Below are 22,546 nucleotides of genomic sequence, written 5' to 3' on the forward strand. Positions count from 1 at the left end.
CGGACAGAAACCCATGAACGAAGCCATTTTAATTAATAAACTACTATATCGTACATCGTGTATATGATCAAACGTAATTACTTTTAATACAATTTCCAAAATATCATCAACAATCTCCTCCGTAAAAAGATTGAAGGAGTTTAACAATGTCGTAATACCATTCGTAACATATAAAAATGATTAATGAGCAAAATAAATGTTTAGCTCCCATAGATTGCAATTGACGTATAAAAATTTTATTTTACATAAAGATCCGCAGTCTAACAATAAGTTTATTGCTGCAATGAATGGGTCCATGGTTAAAATTGTACTACCTACAATATATAGCGTTTACTCGATATATGTCCAAAACAGGGGTCTAGCCAGGGACATATATCGGCCAGGCGGTGCTATTCTTTGATCCACGCCAGAATTTTGTTAGCCTCGATTCCACAATTATCTGAAGTGGATAAAATTTTTGATTTTGAAGTGTATTGTTTTGAAGTTGTTGAAAATCTTGAAGGACGAAACTTGATTTTTGGCCGGTAAAATCGCGTTCACAGTCCAGTGTGAGACGGAGGGTTGAAACGACTGTAACCACTCGGCAGGAAACAAAAGACTACTTATGGAACGGCCTTCGCGCAGCCGGGCCCGTTTTAAAAAGAGTCTAAAGCGCTTACCTTGATGGTGAACTGCCTGCACATCGGCTTGTACGCGTTCGTTCCACAAACGAGAAATCGATCGGGCCCTTGCCGGCCGAACACGCGCACGTAATTCTGACACTCGTCCTCGCTACGTCCCTTCAAGTAACAAAGTTCACGATGCGCCCCACTGCTGGACCACTGCAACCTCTGCAACAAACAAGATCAGGCGACCATTACTTCGGAATCTAATTTCTAGAATGCGGCACGCGGTCTCAACGAATGCCGGCGCCGACACGGCCCTACTACGAAAATGTGATTTCGAAAATTACGTACTCGGAGGAAATTTAGGTTGAATCCTTAATCAGCAGACAGCACTCGCTTACGTGTATATATATATATTTTTTCTCGGACAACCCAGACGAATGTGGATTAAACAGAGGTTTTAAAGATATTGAAATAAAAATTTTATTAAAACCACTTTGCTCTGCGTTCCACGCTCGTGTGAGTGCTCGCCTTATCGGTGTTAGCGATTTTTTACACAGCAATTTTAGATATTACAAATAAATGGTACCGAAGCAATTTCGGACCACTAATTTTTGAAAAAGATCGAATCCGATAGTTTGACGTAATATTTTCAACGAATCGAAACTAAGCAAGCAGAATAATATACGAAAAATGTATTAATTTTGTAGGACGTGAAATAATGTTGCTACGGTGTTCCCTCTTAATTCAGAAATGATTTCAGGATGAACACGAACCTAATTAAAAAAAAAACGAATTTACGCTCGATACAGGATTCAACGCGAGCAGAACATTTGTGCAGTTATTCGTAAAATCCGGCAGCAAAAATTTAAATATTGGGAAAAACGAGTTATTTCTATGAGCACAAAAGGTGTACTAAACTTGCCCGTGATTTGAAAAGAATTTCGGGTGCTTCGAACAAATATAAGTCATGCGTGACACGAAATTCCCCGGCGAGATATGGAAAATATAATTCCAGAATTATTCACAGAATCTTCGATATTTCGCGCGCATGAATAATTTAATTACAAAATTTCAGTGCACGGGGATCGTGCGCAGTTTTTCCCCCATTCATTATATCAGATAACACGCTGACAAAAAGTTATAGAAAAACAGGCATTCGAAGTGAGAGAGATTCCATTAAATTATAGGCTTGCTTGTCCGATAAACAATTCCAAGCAACTGCCACGAATTACGTTCTTATGCCGAGATTATAGAGATCAACAAATTGTTCCGAACAATAAGATCGTGTGGGAAATGCAACTTTATTTTCTGTCTGAATAACTCCAAAAATGTTTAACCCCGAGCACTTAATAAATTGCCAAACGTTTGTACGAATAAATTGTGTCGCTTTCATGAAAGAAATCATACCATGAAAAATATTCCAAGGTCGGAAGAAATGTTCGGTTTCCGAGTTAAAATAGCAAGGGAGTTAACCCTTTGCACTCGAGTAGAGACCCTGAAGCACCACTAGAAATTGTTCTGGCATTATGTCAAAGAAATTACAAAATATTGTTCACATTACAAAATTTCAATTTAACAGATTACTAGACATTTAAATATTATAAGTCAGATCAGTTTAAGACGGAGGAAAAATTTAGTTTTAGATTGAAACCAGCGCCGAGCGCAAAGGGTTAACATTCGAATTCTGTCTTTGCTTGGAAATTCCTCGGGCTACAAATATTCTTTAGTTTGAACATAATTTCGGCTTAAGGGAGCATAATTTCGCGGAGGATGGCATAAAATTTCGGTCGGACAGTGCCACTTGAAAACTCTTCGAGCATCTCTTGATCACAGGGTGTCCCAAGGAGCTCGGTGTAACCGAGCCGCCATTCCGTTCGCCATCGACGAGCATAGCTCCGAACATAATTACAAAATACTTTCAGCGGGGTGTTCGGTCAAAAATGAAACGTCGCTCACCCTGACTGGAAATTCCGGATTTCCTTGCGCGAGCCGACAATCGCTCGAGGCGAGCGTGGAAAGATCGAGTATGCGAGTACCTGTATGAAACACGACGCAAGGTGAGAGAGGGGTGGGGGAGGGGGGGGGGTCCTGGGAATCGCGAAGGAAAGGGTTGGCGGTGGTGGGGTCTCGCAAGAGGAGCCTGCAGCTGCAGCTGCATATTCTAGAGCAGAAATCCTTGAACACGCTGTTCCACCCCCTCTTCTCGCGCCTTCTCGCATGCGCGTAATCAAGCAGTTCGCGCTATCTTTTTATGGCTTCTCATGGCCGACCCAGAAATTTTGCTCTCCTTTGATCATTTCGGACGGTCGTGGTACGGGCTACAGAAGCTAAATCTTATCAGCTGCTACTTCGTTGGGTCTACTTTTCCGGTGAAAGAACGACGATAGATAGATGATCCTGTTACGGTGCATTGTCTAAAATCGCATTTTCTACCCGTAACCAACGTGCCCACCGTCCTCCGGACACAGCGACACGAAAAAGTTGTTTATACACCGCTATACCTTCCCTCGAATTGGCGTTATTAGTTTTCGTGTTATGCCACACGGAAAAACAAGGTTTCCCTCGGACCGAGCCACACAGAGGATTTCCCGGTACAAACAAGTCTTCAGCCTTCTTCAATTAACTAACCATTCAGTTTTTAATCACTTCAGTTGGCACGTTCTTAAATCAAATTGTCAATCAATTTTTCCCAGAATCTATCAAGTCAACGTAACTCGATCGAGACCTGACAGGCGAGAGAATGGCGTAACTAGACTCTTCTACGTAGCATAGTTTTTTAAATGTGTTTCTGTCACGACCGATGTTCCCCTCGAATGAAACAGAAACTGATTGTCAGAAGTCTTAACGTTGTAAAATGGAAAGTAGCAAACTGTGCCGGCGCACTAAATGCGCCGTTCAAAGTATCGTTTAATTGCAAACAGACTAGGGACGTTTATGCAAACATCATCCGGCGGTATAGCCACGTTGGTTTTCAGTGCGACGAGACGAGAATTTACATAGAGCCGAGAATAAATTCGTAGCGAGGGCCGACGAAAGGATTCGTCGATGTGAAACTGGTGTAAACACTTCGTTATCTTTTATTAAAGTGTAATTAGATTTTATACCGTTCGAGTATACCACGAGCACGTGAAACTCCCAGTCCAAGTATAAATTACGCCGCTGAGTGACGGCCCATGTAATTATTGCCGAGTTGGATAACTGACCTTTCCTTAGAACCTTTTTCTCTCTCTCTCTCTCTCTCTCTCTCTCTCTCTCTCTCTCTCTATGTAATCACAGCGACTGATTTACAATCCGAGGTAACGAGTGAAAAGCATTCCTTCCCTCTTCGTTTTTACATACCGTTGAACTTGTTATGGCTGATAGGTCCTAATGGATTAACAATTCGAGAACATAATTCAGAGCAGCGTGACCACTTTTTTCTTGATACAGCAACTTCCACCGCATTCTTTTCGTCCACGTTGCACTTTCCCCCCTCCCCTGCCCCCCAATCTCAATATATTGCTGTATTAATCACTCGCTGTTCTTTCCCATCGACTTTACCGTCTATACTGCAACTTCTCGGCAAAGTTTCAATAAATTACTTAAAATTTATTCCGATACCTATCCGTGACCGAGATATTCTGTCTACCGTGAAATCTAATTTTGCCCTATCAGCTTCGCGATGCTGTTGCGTATCGCGAAATATAGGAAAGTAAATCAAATTTTCTACTTAACTTTCGAGGCTTTCTCTCTCTCGTACTCTTTTCCCCGTTCTATGCAACGGATTGTCGATCCATTGATAAAATATTACTGGCCTGAAGACTTTTAATAGAAATCCTCCGGCTCGCTATATGCCGTTCAGTTTTACTTCTATATTTACTTTTATATTTGTAAATTAACGTTGTTGTGATTTTTTTTAGAATTTCTCGAGTCGTTCACTTTCCGAGGAAAATGCTTTACCAACCAAGGAGCCCAATCGAAATAGTGTGAATTTTTAAATCAACCTTCGATTGCATGATTCAGTTCAATAATAATTAATTGTTGATTCGTACGGTCCAATTGGACCTATTTACAATTATTGCTCACGCTACGATTACTGCAACGTTAAAATCAGAATTTTCTTGTAATTTTCGGAAAGGGTTCAAGTCTATAGTATGTATCCTCGGCAGACTTTTGGTCCTCTGATTTATAGTAAAATAATATTAACAGCAAAATTTGTACCCGTTGAAAGCTTATTGTACTATTTAAAGTTACAGCATTTCTGACAAGACCGAATAGGAGAAACACAAAATCGCGGAGACATTAGAAGAATTTCAGAATTTTTATGAAATTTGCGAAAAAGAGGAATACATTTTCAGGTAATCCTCGTTCCCTGCAGCCGACATGGAAAATTTTTATTTCGCACGAAAGCCGCAGTAATTTGTATGTGTGCGGTAATTCAGGCCGATAAACGAGCAACGATAGTGAAATAAGAGGAGAGGCTGGTGTTTGCTATGCGGGTTGAGCTTTCGCGGCGAAAGTTCTTTTCGAGGTTTGCAAGTTAGGTGGCCGGGGACGCGCAAGGAACTAAACCCATAAAAGAATGGGGACAGTGGTGTTGTGTGAAAGAGGCTCGTAGAGGTGATCTGATTGTTCGAGGAGCGTAGAAATTCGATTCTAAGAGGTTCAACAGGCACGGGCCTTATCGCACAGTGAAATATAAATTCGCAGTTAATGATTTTACCTCGCGGTGCATCAGCATTGCGAATTCATAATGTTATCGTACAAGTTTTATCTAGACGGAACGAACATTGCAGTTCTCATTGGTTGGCTGGCTGGAAGATTTTGGAAGATTTTTGGAGGACTTTGACCAAAGGACTCCCGAACGACTCTCTAGATTATACAGGTCAACTTTCAAGTGAATCGAAATATGTATACAATATTTACGAATTATTTCTCACGAACATGAACTTTGTCACGAAAGTATTTGAACACACAGAAACGAGCTCTGAGAACGAATGAAAACAAAATTGTTCAGCCACTGAATGCAAACGTTCGCTGTTGATAGTTGTTCTATGTTCTATGAAATTCCCGAAAATGAGAGAAAATTAATCGCGAAGTGACGTAACGAAGGAAAGACGTACGGTGAAATAAGTAAATTATTAAATGTAAATAGATCTACAATACAATAAAGTGCAAGAAGATTGGGCATGTACGAACATTTTTACTTTCAGCAGGATAATGATCCTAAACACACCCGATTGAACATCTGTGAGCAATGATAGGAAAAGGATTAAAAAAATTTCATATATCATCCAAGGCAAGTTTAAAAGAAAAAATACTCCATGTGTGGAATTCTAAACTCACAGGAATCATTGAGGAATAGATCACATACAATAACCGCCCACGTGTTGGTCACACCGCCACAAACTTTCAACGCGATCATCTCCTACGCAATTATGAAAATCGTCAATGAGAAAGTTTGCGCATGACCGCAGTTATTTTCGCAAAATTGGAATCCGATGATCTCGCGCAGACCACTGCGACGACGTCCCTGCGAGCCGGTGAACCAACTAAAATTGCCTAATCTACAATTCCGGCGTCAAACAACTCGACGAAATTTTAATTAGCCGTTCAAACAGGATCGGACGTTTGTGATGTAATTTCCCGTTCGGTTCACCGCGGGAAATGGATCCACGAGCTGAAAGAGAAGAACACAAGCAGCAGGAGAGAAAAGGAACGTCAAGAAGCTGTCGAGCGGATGACAGAAGAGCGCGAAACCCGTCGGTTTCTTCGGGTTCGAGATGACCAATTATTCCGCGCCGGTGTTCGGCAAACGCGGCGATTGAAAACTGCCCAATTTGCAAATGGAATTGTCCAATTAAATTTGATTTACACGTTATCCGTAATCGATGCCTAATTAATTCCCTCGCGCCCGGTGATTTCTTGCCGCGCTTTCTCGCGAAACCAATTAAGCCGCCGAACGCAGATTTCGGTCGAGTGTGATTTAGGAACAGCCCCGGACGTTCCGTCTTTCTCCGGGTGCATGTGCATGTGCACCTGTACACCCTCACGACGAATCTCGAGCCGCTCCGGGTCGGGCCGAGCTTTTTGTACTAATTAGAATACGTCTGGAGATCCTGAATCCCGGTTCCAGGTTCCAGGTTCCCGGTTACCGGCGACCGGCGACGAGTTACAACCGGACCGAAAACTTTCGACCGCAAAATCGCACTGCATATTCATCGGGTAATACGATTTCACACTTTCGAGGCTCCGGCCGGTTTCACGGGGCTAACCCGTGGATAAATTCGGCCGAGGACGTCGCTCTGATCCTCGTCCGGCGAGCGAGAAACTTTTTTTCCCACCGTGTATATCTCTTCTGGCCCGCGTTGCATACGTTCCCACCAGATTTCGACTCTACTTTGACGCGGACGACGCACGAATACGTTTCCCGTATTTCAAAGGGTAGCGATCCCCATCCCGGGAGAGAAAGAGAGAGAGAGAGAGAGCCGCACCGATCGAAAAAGTTAGCGGTTCTGTTTGAACTTCTGCCCGCGAAAAGGACAACCGGACCACTCGAGGTTCCCTCGCGATCCAACAGAGCCAGCTTCGGCTAACGACCGGCCGACAAGAAGAGATATTTTCTTTCTTCCGTTCCTTTTTCACTTGCCCGCGCGAAACTGGAAGTTGAAAGTTCTTGTTCCGAGTCCTGGACGGGCTTTAGTTTAATCCTTTTTCGGGCTCCGCGGTGTGGGTAATAAGTCACTTTTCACGGTGGCTTTCTTGGCTGGCGGATCAGCCCGCTATTTATAATGAATAAAAATGAGATTCAATTATTCCGTTCGTCTCACTCACCCCGAGGCCCCTGGTCTTTTGTATGCGGACCGACGAGAAAAGGAGACCCAAGATTTATTGGCGGACAACGCTCACCGGAAGCAACGTCATTCAAATAATAATTAATCGAAACTTGCTCCACCTTTGTACAATTGGTCGCGTATTTCTGGCGACCACTTTATATTTGAAAAGGAACTACGCGGTTTTGTACATGCCGTAACATCATGTTCGGAGAATTGCATCATGTTCTTAGGAGAATGCATTGGACACAGTAATATGTTTTCAGTAGACTGCGGATCTTGCGCATTCATCGTATTCACTTATTTCTAAATTATAAGGAAACATGTATGTTTTTTTTTTTTTTTTTTTTTAAATGTTTATTGAATGAAGGATTAGTACAGTCAGCAATAACTGGTAACAACAAACATAAAAAAATAACCACTCAATATTGCGTTGATAACTAAATGTTCGCTTGTATGCGAATCTCTGAGTTATACATATCTTTGGACGGTGGTTGATTTTGTAGGAACTATGTACCGGCTTGGTTAATATAAGTAATATAAAGTAACTTAATAGGTAGTGGGGTTAACAAACATGTATGTTAACAAACGTGAATGACATCTTTGCTTTCGTCACAGGGGACTTTCTAGTTGTTACCTTGAACTTTCTCCTAATTCTTTATAAAATAATTCATGAAAATTTGAAAATCGATGATTTTAAAGTACCGCTGCATTGCTTGTAACTCTATAAAGTCATTAACACTAGGTTCACGGAGCATTAAAAGTGAGTATTTTACATTACTTTCTAAAAATACGAAGAATGTGTCTGTCCAAGTTTTCAGCCATTTTGTAAATAATATATACCTAAAGAAATAAGTTCACAATCTCAATAATCGTAAATTAAAAATATTAGAACCCGCCATTTTGACGGGTCCCGTAAACCTAGCGTTAAGAAAAGAACTAAGTGTCTACATAGCTTGCACCATATATGTCTTGCAATGAATAGAGGCAATTTTGATTTTGCACAAGAATGCACAGTCCGGTTGTAGAAATGGTCGAGCGTTCGAGAGTTAAATATTGGAAAATATGAAAACTGTCGCAAGATGTCATTGCCGGTTTATTCGATTTATTTTAGCAACGCGTTCATGGAGTATCGCTCGCGAAAAAATATCGAGCGACCTTCGATAAGATTATCAGCAATAAATTTGTCCCTTGAAGCGCGTAATAGGGTTTACGGTAGAGAAAGCTTGAAAAATTCCGCGGAACTTGTTTCATTGTACTGTTTCAGCGAGTTTCACGCTCGAACCCGCCTGCAGACCGAGAACAATATCTACTGTTCGCGACGCAGCCCGAACATTTTTGTTCGGTTACATTTACAAACAAGCCTGGTTTTCGGCGTAATATTGTCCACCGCAGAATTCCCGACGACTCCGGAAGTCGCATAGAATTTATTCGAAAACCCTGAATATTCTGCGGGCGCGCGCGCCGCGTCGGTCGAAAATTAACAATCCTCTCGGCGAGTCATCGCGCGTAAAAGGATATTAAATAATTGAGAAATGTAAAACGGCTCTTTCCAGGAACGCTGTACTATTTTACGCCCACTTCCCGCGAACACCGTCGATCGTGGATATTATTTTATACGCGGTGTTCCAAGAAACGTTCGTTCCGTTTTACCGTTGTTCCGATTTCGTGGGACCGTTCCAGTCGAAAAGTTTGTTTCCGACGCGAACCATCCGGCGAGGTGGAAAATAATCATTTACCGCGGCGAACGGTCACGTTATTTGCAAAACGTGCTTCCGCGAAAATGACTCCTAAACACGCGAACGTCGGCTCAAAATGACCGAAATAACTCGAGAAGCAACCGTTCGCTGATAAATACCTCGACGACTGCTACTTCAGACTACCTCAAACTTTTTACCCTTCTGCCAGATTATTATTATTAGGTTAGTTAGGCAAATGTACGATTTTAGAGACACCATTAGACGCCTGGAGTGTCGAGAGGCTTATCATTACACCGTCTTTAAAGTCTTGTCTCAATTTAATTTCAAATTTAAATATGAACTGTGTCCATGTCGATCGACGTTTTCATGCTTTCGATCTTGAAGACCACTAATGACACGATGCTTGACTTATCTAACAACACTTTGCATGTATTAATTCCTTTTTTTAATTTTTCGGGCACTGAATGTAGCGGTCTTGTTTAAATAATTCAGATGGTCAGAGGACGTGAACCGATAAAACGATATTCGCAATCTAAGTCGATCCATATGCAATACTATTTATTATTTCAATTAATGAAAATCGAATCGAGCAGCGTAAGCAGCGGATAGGCATGATTTCCTGGTTAGTTCGGATAGTGGAGGCACTGCTGTACTTCTCACATAGAACTGAAACTGCTTCGCTGAGAAACTAAAGTTTTTTGAAAACAATATTCGGTAAGCGTCGGTTAAGTTTCAATTTCTAAGGAAGTTTGTAACTAGGCACTTAATTGGTTAGTTTATAAACTTTCCGCGTGACATGCTTCCATATTTAAAACGCAACATTCTAACGTTTGAATATTTAAACGTCTTTCAATATTTGTACACGACACTGGATACGCTTACAAGGGACCATACCGGAGTGACATCTGCCAATTTCGTTGTAACTTTTGCCATTTACAAAGTTCTTAGAACTTCAGTAGTTTCCAGGATATTCGAAGACGCGTTTCGCACCACTCAACTTTCAGAGCTTCGTCCCCGCCTCTTCGGTACAAATGACGGCCGATACGATCAGGAAAGTATGTGCATATAACATGTTTAAAATATTCTTGTGAAACCTACTTTCTATCAAAGTTGCATCAACTCGGATATCAGTTTGGTACTTTCCCTTGTTAGAGTCGTCCGCTCGACTGCTGCAGGTTCGAGACCTTGTCGCTGCACGACTACCAGGAATTAATTATTTTTCTGGAATTAATTATTCTCTTTCTTCGACCAAGCAAGTTGTCAATTACAACGGGGAACATTCGGTGCCGGTGGGAGAAGAAGCATAATGCGGCAAAAATTGACACGGCCCAGTTAATACTACTGTAAGAAGCTAGTAAATCCAGGCTAATTTCTCCACATATGTCGCCGAGGCCTGGACGATAAACGTCGCGGAATTATCCCCACGGGGTATACTCCGCGAGGGGCCGCGCCCAAAATTCGAAGATTCTTACATCTTGCAATGCCTATAGTTTTTTCAAGCGTCCACCGATTTCGATGAAATTTTGTGCGTGTAACTTTCGCAGCTCTAGAAGAGAAATATTTAAAATTTTCATTGTAGGAGCAGGTCAGACAGTTAAAAATCGTGAGCTTCTTTTTCCTTCCAAATTCTTTTTTGTTTTTCGATAGAAGAATCCTTTTCTCGGGAGACAGCACGAGGAGCGAGTAAAATTTGCGATAAATCCGAATAATATGCAGCAGGTAGGTTTCGCACGATGGGTAAATATGTTTGTCAAGATCGCACGTTCGCCGGCGCGGCGTGGTTTAATTTCGCCGGAAGATGGAAACACAGGGGATCCAGAAAGCCGTCTTTTCAATTTCTCTCCGGGCGGTGGCGGGCTTTGCTTGAACCCGCGGATTAACCCGTAAGCGGTTGCCGCGTGTACACAAGAATATACCGGGGGTCACGTCTACTCGCGTACGCCCGGCACGAATTAGCAGTTAATCAAGCGATCCGCGCGCAAAAGAAAACGGCCCTCTGTGTCCTTTTAATGTCACGTACGTCGTTCCGTTCTCGTTAAACGGGACGGGGAACGTGTTCGAGAATGCGCGCGCGGACCGGCAGAGAACACCGGCCGCGGCACCCCTAGCTATTATAATTAGAACCGTTATGGTCTCGCGGCGAAAATTTCAATTTTTATGCAACGCCCCGCGCGGCCCGTCTAATTGTCCTTAGAGCTTCGACGAGCTTCGCAAGTTAAACAGTTTACGATACGGCCACCGACAAGTCGCGCGTCTGCACCGCCTTTTTCACGCACTCATTGTTCTCATTATTTCCCGATTTTTTTGAGGTTTTTCATTTTTTGCGACCACAGTTTGCAAGAAAAAAATCTGAAAAAATTCTCAAAAATCTGTCTTAGGATCCAAAATATGCCACATTTTTTTCAGAATTTTGGGAAGCATCAGAGTGCGGAAAATGCACGGAAAAGCTCAAAATCTAATTTACCCTGTAACTACCCTCACGAGCAAGATAGGGGGTTGAAATTTGGCTCAGAGGGGTTTTTCTTGGTCAGCTTTCGAATGGTTCATTAATTATTGAAAAACGTCTAAGGGCAGTTTTGACCATCTTATTCGGCTAGGCCCTTTTACTCTCGTTCACATTTTATTCATAAAGCTTAATAAATCCAACGTGTACAGGGTGTTCGCGCTGGAAGCCTGCGTTTTTTTCTCGCAAACAGGAAACATTAGGAAAGTATTCAACCCTTTGCGCTCTCGGCGCTGTTTTCATTCTAAAACTAAATATTTCTTCCGTCCTACAATATTTTGATTTTGTTCATAGGAAAGTGATCCGATTTCTACATATAATATTTAAATGTTCAGTAGTCTATGAAATACAAATTTTTCGTAATTTCTTTGAAATAATGCCAGAACAATTTCTAGTGGTGCTTCAGGGTCACCACTCGAGTGCTAAGGGTTAAAATTTAATATTCTTTTTTCGTAACGTTTTACGTTACACTCCACAACCGAACGATTATGTCTGAAAAGTTGCTAGGTGTACAAATGAATTCATGGATCCTGGAAAGAGTCCTGTCAGCGTCTTTGGTTATTAGCAACCACAGAAAATATGTTCAATATACACATAGTAATAGTATGCAAATGTGTATGCGAAAGTTTCAGTCTCCAATTTAATTTTCTTTTACTCGCACGTGACACGAAAGGTACGTTATCGGTCGATAACGAATTTTATTATTTAAATACATCGGTAGCAAACAAATAATTCCACAAAAACCTGGAAGATTATAACCGTTACGATTATGACGGTCGTAACGAGTGGTTGAAAAAGGCCTACTTTAATGCAATTGTGAATATTGAATACAATGTACGCACAATATAAAAATACAAAATTGTATCGAGAAGTTGGTGAAAATCTGAATGTGGTAAAGTTTGATTGCCGTGTCCGCGTATGTTATTTAGTCGACAATGTTTGTGCAAATATCCGACCAGCCGAGCAAATATTAAGAATTCGTATTAATTGATTGGCTACGCCGGAAGCGGAACCGCGCGACAATCGTTCAGCGTCTTCCGTTTGCATTTAATTAAAACCACGGTATTACATGTTCCAGCATGTTTTTCTTTTTGTGTCTGTTACGTGACACAACAGTATTCACGGTTCCGGCGCGTAACGTTGCGCTGAAACCATTACGTATTCGCAATGCAAAACACCGTTGGTACAATGAACAAAGATACCTCCGGCGCTCTGCATTTGCTTGCCCGTCACGAGGCTGAGGGAAAGCGATCTGCATTTTTCAATTTCCCATCGGTCGATACCTCTCCCCGCTTCAAATAAATTCACCGGAAAACGTGAAATATGCGCGCAACTCGTACCGCCCGCCGCCGCCGGAAACTTGAGTACAAATGAAATTTGAAATTATCGGTGTTATGCACAACCAACCGAGAGAGACTTTCGCCTAAGTTCCGGGCCTCGTGCATATTCGTTGCACAGAGCAATTCATTTAAAAAGTGCGCGCGCCGCGGCCAGAACAAACGAAGACGGGAGACGGAACGAGAGGTAAATCGTTGTGTTTAAGGAATTATGGGAATTATAGGATTATAAGAATTATTCGTTCATTTTGGAACAAACGTCCAGGACGATCGGTTGCAATTTCCATTATCTTGAAATATTAAAGATTAAAGATTGGTGGGGGAAGCCCGAAAGCAGAGTCGCCAGACGAGGGGAGGGAGCACGAATCGAGGGGAAAAAGTTACCCCCTCCCTTCCAGTTCAGTCGTTCTTTTTCTAACGTAAATTTCGGATACTCGCCGGATTAACGAATCGCGTTAGAAATGCAATAATCTCTATGTACGAAGGGAATGAGAGACGACGTGGAATCCACATCCTCAATTATTTCATCCACTTAATTGAACATGCTCAATGGAACACGCTCGATATGGAGCGCGTGGAGAATAGATTACGTTACGAATTTTTTATCCACTTCCGCCAGAGATCGTAACTCGCAACGCGCGTTGAAGACACGCGCTGCGCTAGAATATTACGTGACGAAATTATAGCAATTGATAATAATTGCGGCGAGATTAACGCCACCGAACATCAACTCTTTAGAACTGCAAGTGACTAGTACAAAGTCAAAATTATCCTATTGAATAATTGGTGATCGGTGTAATGTCAATTTGCAGAAACGTATGTTCAATGACCGGAGGAACAATGGCCGAAATAGCGTTCGTGGAGAAAAGTCAGTATGATTTGCCAAGCTGGGGAATAGTATGATAAAAATTATACAGGTTGGCCCGCTAAAGTTTAGCAGTCGAATATCTCCGTTATTTTCGGAGATGTGAAAACTTTATTAATCAACGTTATTCCGTTTAGAGGGGACTATAATGTGGCGGTAAAATTTGTCGAAGTTGAGAGAGTGTGCCGGAGACTTCAAGGTCAATTTTCTCGAATGCAATCATATTTTTCATGCGCTAGTTAATGCAGCTCGTCATTCCCCGTAGGAAAGTATGATGATAACCTACGTCGAAAAATGATGATGAGGTTGGGAAATATTGTAACATTAATTTTGAAAGTGGTGTCGTTTAATAAAAATAATGAGATATCACATAATCTGTATATTTCTATTCTTCTTTATTAACACTAGGTTGACGGAGCATTAAAAGTGAGTATTTTAAGTGGTGTCATTTATAAATAAAAAAAATGAGATATCACATAATCTGTATATTTGTATTCTTCTTTATTAACACTAGGTTCACGGAGCATTAAAAGTGAGTATTTTAAGTGGTGTCATTTATAAAAAAAAAAATGAGATATCACATAATCTGTATATTTGTATTCTTCTTTATTAACACTAGGTTCACGGAGCATTAAAAGTGAGTATTTTAAGTGGTGTCATTTTAAAAAAAAATGAGATATCACATAATCTGTATATTTGCATTTTTCTTTATTAACACTAGGTTTACGGAGCATTAAAAATGAGTATTTTAAGTGGTGTCATTTAAAAAAAAAAATGAGATATCACATAATCTGTATATTTGTATTCTTCTTTATTAACACTAGGTTTACGGAGCATTAAAAGTGAGTATTTTACATTGCTTTATAAAAATAAGAGGAATGTGTCTATCCAAGTTTTCAGCCATTTTTTAAAATGATATATACCTAAGGAAATAAGTTTGTCGAGTAATTCCACGTAGATGGATCTTCGCAATCTCAATAATAGTAAATTAAAAATATTAGAACCCGTCATTTTGACGGGTCCCGTAAACTAGTGTTAACAAAAAATGGACTTGGACCACTTTCAAAATAAACGGTCCATACATTTATGATTATTGTCGTCCAAAACCTGGAAACACATGAAATATTGTTTTCGCAAATTATTTCGTGAAACGTACGTATTTAGTGTCTATCGAAGTATGACGAGCAATTGCATTAATTGAAATACGAATAAGTTAATGCACGCGAACGGGTGGTCCTCCACTTTTTGCACACTCGACGACTTCTGATGGACTGCCGCCATCCCCCACCACCCCCCACCCCCCGCCAACAAGAACTCTTTTACCCTTCGTTTATTTTTCTCCATTTGCAGACAGTCGGCGTTGTCAAGTCAGACTAAAAGTTTCCACGGCGGCTCGACGGCATTAATATTCATGTTCCTCCCATTATTAGTCCCGCGGGTGATTTCAGTTCAATTTATTCTTACGCGTGTTTTAAAATCTGATTGAACCGACGGGGAAACGATTCTCCGGCCGGAGCTCTGTAGATTACACAATGGAGATTCGTATTTTTAATAAGACGGAGAGACCGGAACGGGTAAAAGGGGACAGTATTTATCAAAGATCTGCGTTTATACCTGTCCCCTGTCTTCTGAAGCATTTAAACGTCGCTGCGGCGGCGCCCCTTTGCTTTAATAAAGAGACAATAAGAAAAAAACTTCGGCCTTATCGTTCTCCACTCTTTTCGAGGCTTGAATGAAAAGAAAAAGAGAGAAGAAAAGAAACTTTCTACACTGTGTGAGCGCAAATATTGCGTAAAATATCGAATCCGAAATTGTTCACTATCCCGAAACTCTTCATGTTTCGCGTAATTGTTTACTCGCGTAAAAAGCTTCCTTTCAACGCAATAGGAACAATAATCGAAACGCTCGGCGCAAAGTGAAATAATTTTTATTCCGCTATTGCATTCAAGATAAAGGTTTCGAGAAGATGAAAAGGATGAGAAGTCTTGGTGGAAAATTCGTCATTAGCTTACCGAAAGGGGGACTAATTAAATCGTTAAGAGAACGAGCGATCAATTGCCTCGCCCCGCCGTTCTGGAAAACAATCTGACAAAATCGTGTTTAATCGCTGCACCAATTAGCGATAGCTCGTTCTCGTGGTACAATTAACCGTGAAAGATGGCGCAGGTGACGCGCCGGCGCGGTGCCGCGGCCGGTATCATCGCCGGCCTAATAAAGATGTCATAAGCCGCAGCCTGATTTTTCCATTTGGTGGTAAAAAGCCGCACGGCATTTTTCAATTTCTCTCCGGTGCGCGACAGCTGGCTTTAACCCTTCGGTTGAAACTGGCGATGGTCATCACCGGCTCGGTCGGCGAAGTTTTTCCGCGCGCGGAACTTCCGCCTTACAGTTTTCACCCGGAAACTTTCTTAATTCCGGCGAAAAGTAGCGAGGCGAGAAGAAAAGCGACGAACGCAAGTATAACCGATATGGAAACGTTCGACCGTTTCGCTGCCGAATGTACGATCCGTGTTTGCACACTCGATCTTCCGTGTTGGCAGGTACACGCGTACTGCGACCGACAAAAGAAAGTTTCAAATTGCGATTTCTCTACGCGAGTATTAACCCTTTGCACTCGAATGATGACTCTGAAGCGCCACTAAAAATTGTTGTGGCACTGTCTGAAAGAAATTACAGAAAATATTAAGGTGGAGTGGGGTAACGCCGACTCAGAAATTGCAAAGTTTACTTTAAACTGATGTATTTCCTATCTATTCCACTAAAACCTAATGATCTTAGTGTTTTTATTTAGCGCGTGGTTCATTCTTTAAGCTGCATTCATTTGGATTAAAAATATCTTCTGAAACTTATGATTTTCTTTAGATTTACCGGACCCGTCAAAATGACGGGTTTTATGTTCTTTAATTTACAATTATTGTGATTGTAAAAATGCATTTATAGGAAATTTATTTAACACATTTATTCCTTGGAACGTATATTATAGTAAAAGCCTGCTAAAAATCTGCCTGAATATATTCTTGGTATTTTTATGAAATAATCCAAACTAGCCACTTTTAGTGCTCCGTAAATCTAGTGTTAATAAATTAAAAACAGTGCTGCTATACAAGCGTGCCTACAAAGCATTTGTTACATTACAAAATTTGTGTTTGATAGATTGCTAAACATTTAAATATTATACGTGGGAATCGAATCAGTTTCGAAAAATTTAGTTTCAGAATTAAAATAGCGCCGAGTGCAAAGGGTTAATAACTTTGCGCTAGATTCTTCTTCGAATATTGATAACATTCAACGACATCAAGCTTCTTTTGTTCATCTCCCTCCTCTATATTTTCTACGATCTACATAATTGTCGCGATTATGTTGTCGTACGTCGCTTTCCAAAAATCTGAACAAAAGTTGCATTACTTACGGAGTGACCAGATAGCATATACTAAGAAATAAAAGTTCCTTAACTTAAATTAAAAGTGAAACAAAACAATTGGTATATTGTATATTTCCAGATAAGAAGAAGAATTTGTCGACCATATAAAGAGCTTAGGTTAGCTTAGAGCAGTGTTATTTTCAATATGCTGTGTATCTGTCAGTTAATTAACGCAACTGCAGAAGAACAGATTACACTAATTTAAAATTTTTATCGAAACCGTAGTTGCAGAGTAGTTTTAAAAATAATAAAATGACTACAGATCACTGATTGTGCACAACATTGTGATTATATTTTTATAATCACAATTATCACAAAATTACAACACATTTTTATAATCACAATTATCACACAATTCCAACACATTTTTATAATCACAATTATCACACAATTCCAACACATTTTTATAATCACAATTATTGTGACTATATTATCTGATTACTGTGAATATTATTGTGACTATATTTTCTCGGTTTATTTCCTTTTGTGGAGGCAGAGTGATTTGAAGTGATTCCTAACTTTTGCACAGTGGAGTGTACGTGTGTACAATATGTTGTAACATATTTACGCGTACACATGTAATACACGGTGGAATATACGGTGGGGTCGCGATGACGGAAACGGTACGATCCACCGGATACACATACATATGCAATCAGCTACGTGGTTATACACACGCTGAAATCGGAACATGATTTACACCGGATCGAAGATGCTCAACAACTTTTCCATCTTAATCCGTGACAGGAAGCTTTTCCACGTTTTCCAGTAAAGTAGTAGGTTCAGTGACTCGGATTATGAATGTTCTAACACGTTCACGGACAGTAAGGATTTCATTGAGCTGCACAAATAGACGGGCAATTTTTCTTGAAACTAGTTGTACTATCCAAAATCTGATTAGACAGAAACGATAATAATAAGTTAACTGTCATTACTTTGAGATGTACATTAATCACAAAAACTGAAGGTTGTATAAAATTAAATGAATAAAAATTGGCTTTGAAATTTCAATGCTGCGGCATTCGTGTCGTTCTGCATCACTATGAAAATTAATGACATAACACTCACGTCCGCGAACGTGTTCACTTTTCTTACTTTCGTTTCACTTTTTCGGATACTCTGTACAATTTACGAACAGTGTGCAGGAAATGTTTTAGAAGGCGATTCCGCGCAGAATCGAGAACGTTTGTTTCCGAATTCGAAAAATCTGTAGCGCAATAAAAGTAAATTTCGATCGTTCTAATGCTCCGAATAGAAAGATTCGAAACAACGGGAAGATCAGGAAGCGATGCGACGAGTTGACCGATATCACGCTGTCGAATCAAAAGCATTTCCTTTGACGTCGCACAAAATTACAATCTCCGGACGTAATTGGCAATCTATCGGTGACACGTACCGCCATAGAAAGGAATCGATCAATCGTATAATACATATGCGATCAGGCCGCCGGTTTCTATCCTATACACGATTCGTGTACACACGGTTTCTCCGGGGTCCGAAGGAATTCCTTCCCCCCGGTTTTCATTTAATCTGCATTTAAGTGTCGGCCGAGATATACGGGGAGGGTCACGAGAAATCATCAATCGGAACGTATAGACGCGATTGCACGGTCACGCTTCGGCCTTTCGCAATGACACGCGATCGAAGGGCGTGTACTGCAATTTTTCTTCTAATCGGCAATCTCGGCTCGCGGGAACGGTCACTCGGCTTCGTTAGCCTCGATAACAGACTCTTGTTATGCAACGGAGTGGCTGTTTAATTATTCCGCGGATCGTATATTCTGTTCCAGGCACGACCCGTATTATTGCCCATTAGGACGATCCTAAGATGGACCGAGCTATGGTAATCTCCTGATTACGCGACTGACGGGTTCGCGAAGAGCATTGTATCTGCACAATCATTAGAAAATACAATATCCTAGTATTCTCGTATTCTTGCGATACCCTAGAAATTTATGTCTTTGCCGGTGAAGGAATGTACAGTTACCCTGTGCTTAATTTATTTTCATACACTAATCTCATTATGTGCAATGTACCGTTAAAAATTATACGCCACAGTGTTATAAATTTGGTAATTTTCAGATTCAATTTGTTTTTCATTCTGTTCGTAACAGAAATAAATTCGATCTCGTGATTTTAATTAGGACCTGATACAAATTCTTTCGAGTATCTTCAACATCTTTTCATTTACCAAGAAAGCGGAGCGTTCGAATCAATCGACGATAAAATTGTCGACTATAGGCAGTTTTTATTTAGTCACAGTTATCTACATTTGCAACGAGCCACTCGTTAAAATTATTTGGTTACAAATTCATTCGTGGCTTTTACGCCTACCCTCCCGGCCCCGTATTACAGATTTTACTACTCGTAAGAAGAAGATTATTTTCGAGGGTAGTGTGTAATTTGATTGACTGAATTTGATTTGATTTGACTGCGAATTAATTTATACACCCAATGGAACATATTTATGCGCTAGTTGTTCATGCGCTATTGTCTTATGTGCTAGTTGTTTTTCGGTAGTGTTATTGTTGGAGGGAAGGTGCAGGATGTTTCCGGAAGCAGGATGCAATTGTCTAGCGAACGAAATGATTTTCTCTTGCACAGATAGCGAACCATAATAGAACCATGCGATAGACTAATTGGATGTGACTCAACTTCCCCCGTCACAGATACCCCGTTATCCGACAGTAAGCGTCCGGTTTTATCGACTTCCCGAGGGAGTAATTAAAAATCAGAATAGCTCACCTCTCTGGCGAACGAATGCGCGGTTACATTCGAAGTACCGTGTCAAACCGTGTCCGGAATTAGGATGAACGCGAGACGCGTGAGTTTTATAAGCGTGTTCGCGAGGGGGTGCCGGGCGAGGCCGAGGAGCCGAAGGGCAAGGGCTTGTTTAAGGTAAATAGACGAGCAAGTTCGCATAAATAGCGAAGGAAACAACGTTCCAGGTGTTTTCGTCGTCTCGAGTGTACTTTGTAGTGACGGTCCGAGTGCTCCTCCACTCGAGGCTCGTTACTTCGCAATGCAACTGTTGGCCGCACGCGAGAAACGGGAGCACGGCACACCTTTGATTGTGTAGCCGGCGACACGAGGGAAAGACGGAGGCGTCGCGACGAACCTTCCCGGCCTGTGTTCGTCAAGTAGACGCCGGTGTTCGTGCCACCGCGCGGTCGACGCCTCTCCAACGTTTAAACTAAGCTAAACCTGAAACGGCGCAACGCGACGCGCTCTCTGCAAAATGGCGAGAAACACCGGCCGCGAGAAAATTCCCGGAAATCAAGACGGTAAAGAACGGAGCACATTACCAACTTTCTAAACAGTTAAACAATTAAGAGGCTCCCCGACCTCGCTCCGCCAGCGTTCTTACGCGTTACTTTGCATATCGTTTCATTTCCATCCCGGATTAAATGAAAACGATACTCCTCGATTTACCGGGGGAAAAATTACAATTTCGCGAACGTGTCCATCTGGCCAAAGATTGCCTATACTATTTTATTATTATTATTATTATATATCGTTTATTTTAAAGTGGTCGCATTAACAGCTAGGTCATTAGCGACCACGTGGTTTACAATCGAATATAGAAGAGAAGGTTACGGTTAATATTTACATTGTGCTGGGGTACAGCAAAAAACAAATTTACATATGTTGAAATTCAACGATACCATAGCGTCTTAAGCATAAGGATTTAGGCGTAAGGGGCGGTTCTCCCAAGGACAGAAGGACTCAGGCGGGGTCATAAAGTCGAGACCGTAGTCTGTCAGTCAGTCTGGTAGAAGCAGCTAGCCTGTGCAGGTCGCAACTTTAGAAAGAGCTATCACTTACACTATTTACATAAGGATTGAACACTCGATACGCGGAAACATTGTGCCGTTATTTATACCAACACCTTTATAATACTAATAAAGTATATACGGAATAAAGTGTAGTTTGCTGAATAACGTACTATTAAAGAACATTTCCAACAGGTTATGGGCCCAGGACCCTGTGTTTAGTGTTAAATAGTGTACTAAAGTGTTTGCATAAAGACATCTAAAGACATTTTTTAAAGTAGATCGAAACATAAAGTGAAATCATAATGGCAGAAAGTGCGGGATTTCGTTTCGCTATTCAAAAGTTAAATGGTGAGAACTACCCAGTATGGAGCTACAGAGTGGAACTCCTACTGATAAAGGACAACTTGTGGGATGTCATAAAGAAAGATAAGCCTACTACGCCTGATGATGCATGGTCAAAAAGGGATGACCAAGCGCGTGCTACAATTGGATTGCTGGTGGAAGACAACCAGCTACAGCACATAAGGACCGCGAGAACAGCACGAGAGGCATGGGAAGCATTGAAAGGCTATCACCAAAAGGCTACGCTGACAAGTAAGGTACTTTTATTAAAAAGAGCATGCAGAATGATTCTAAAGGAAGGCGGGGATATGGAAGAGCATATCACGACGTTTTCAAATTATATAAACCAACTGGCAGCTCTTGGACAGGAATTGCCTGATAATCTTGTGGCAGCAATTTTATTAGGAAGTCTACCAGAATCGTATGAAACTCTTGTAACTGCTTTAGAGAGTAGATCCGAAAATGAGCTCAGTACTCAATTTGTAAAGAGTAAATTAATAGATGAGTACAAGAGACGAAAGGGCGCGAAAGATGCTAAAGACAATTTTGAAGAAGCAGCTATGAAAACTGCTTATAAGGGAAACACTAGCGCGCAATCAAAGAAGGATTGTTTCTTTTGTAAAAAACCAGGACATTTCAAAAGCGAATGTATTAAATATAAGGTCTGGAAAAGTAAACAGGAAAAAGCAAACAAAGTTTCGAAAGAAAAAACTTCGATGGATTATTGCTTTTACGCAAAGGACGGAACGGCTAAGGAATTGTGTTTCGGGGCGAAGACGACCAAAGGGAAAGCAAATTCTTGGGTTGTCGATTCGGGTGCGACAAACCACATGGCGACAACAAGGGAATTTTTCCATGAATTTGACTCTGGCAGGAAGGGACACGTTTGCCTTGCAGACGAAGAAAAAATGGCTAGAGTGGAAGGCATGGGTGCAGGGATAATCAGGTACGTCGACGTTCCTGGGAATGTTTCAGAAATACACATAAAGGATGTGCTGTACGTTCCGACCCTTGACTGTAATTTATTATCGGTCAAGAGGCTTACGAAGGACGGATACAGGCTTGACTTCAAGGGACAGAAGTGTCGAATTATAAAAGATGGGAAACTGCAGGCGACCGTATGTCTGTCTCCAGAGCTGTACGAGCTCAAGACGGTCGAAAAAGCCTGTGCAGTAAACAGTGT

General features: G+C 41.2%; 1 protein-coding gene across 3 annotated transcripts in view; it reads right to left on the minus strand.

Annotated features, from left to right (window-relative positions):
- The window catches only part of LOC143358470 (semaphorin-1A), a 592,115-nt gene that overhangs the window by 228,443 nt on the left and 341,126 nt on the right, over positions 1 to 22,546 (minus strand). For all 3 annotated transcript variants that reach the window (XM_076795645.1, XM_076795646.1, XM_076795643.1), the window contains one exon: positions 660 to 830. In XM_076795645.1, the coding sequence (XP_076651760.1) occupies positions 660 to 830 (171 nt within the window). The remainder of the gene's footprint in view (positions 1 to 659; positions 831 to 22,546) is intronic.

The sequence above is a fragment of the Halictus rubicundus genome, chromosome 10 (genome assembly GCF_050948215.1).
Source record: "Halictus rubicundus isolate RS-2024b chromosome 10, iyHalRubi1_principal, whole genome shotgun sequence".
Classification (NCBI taxonomy): Eukaryota; Metazoa; Arthropoda; class Insecta; order Hymenoptera; family Halictidae; genus Halictus; species Halictus rubicundus.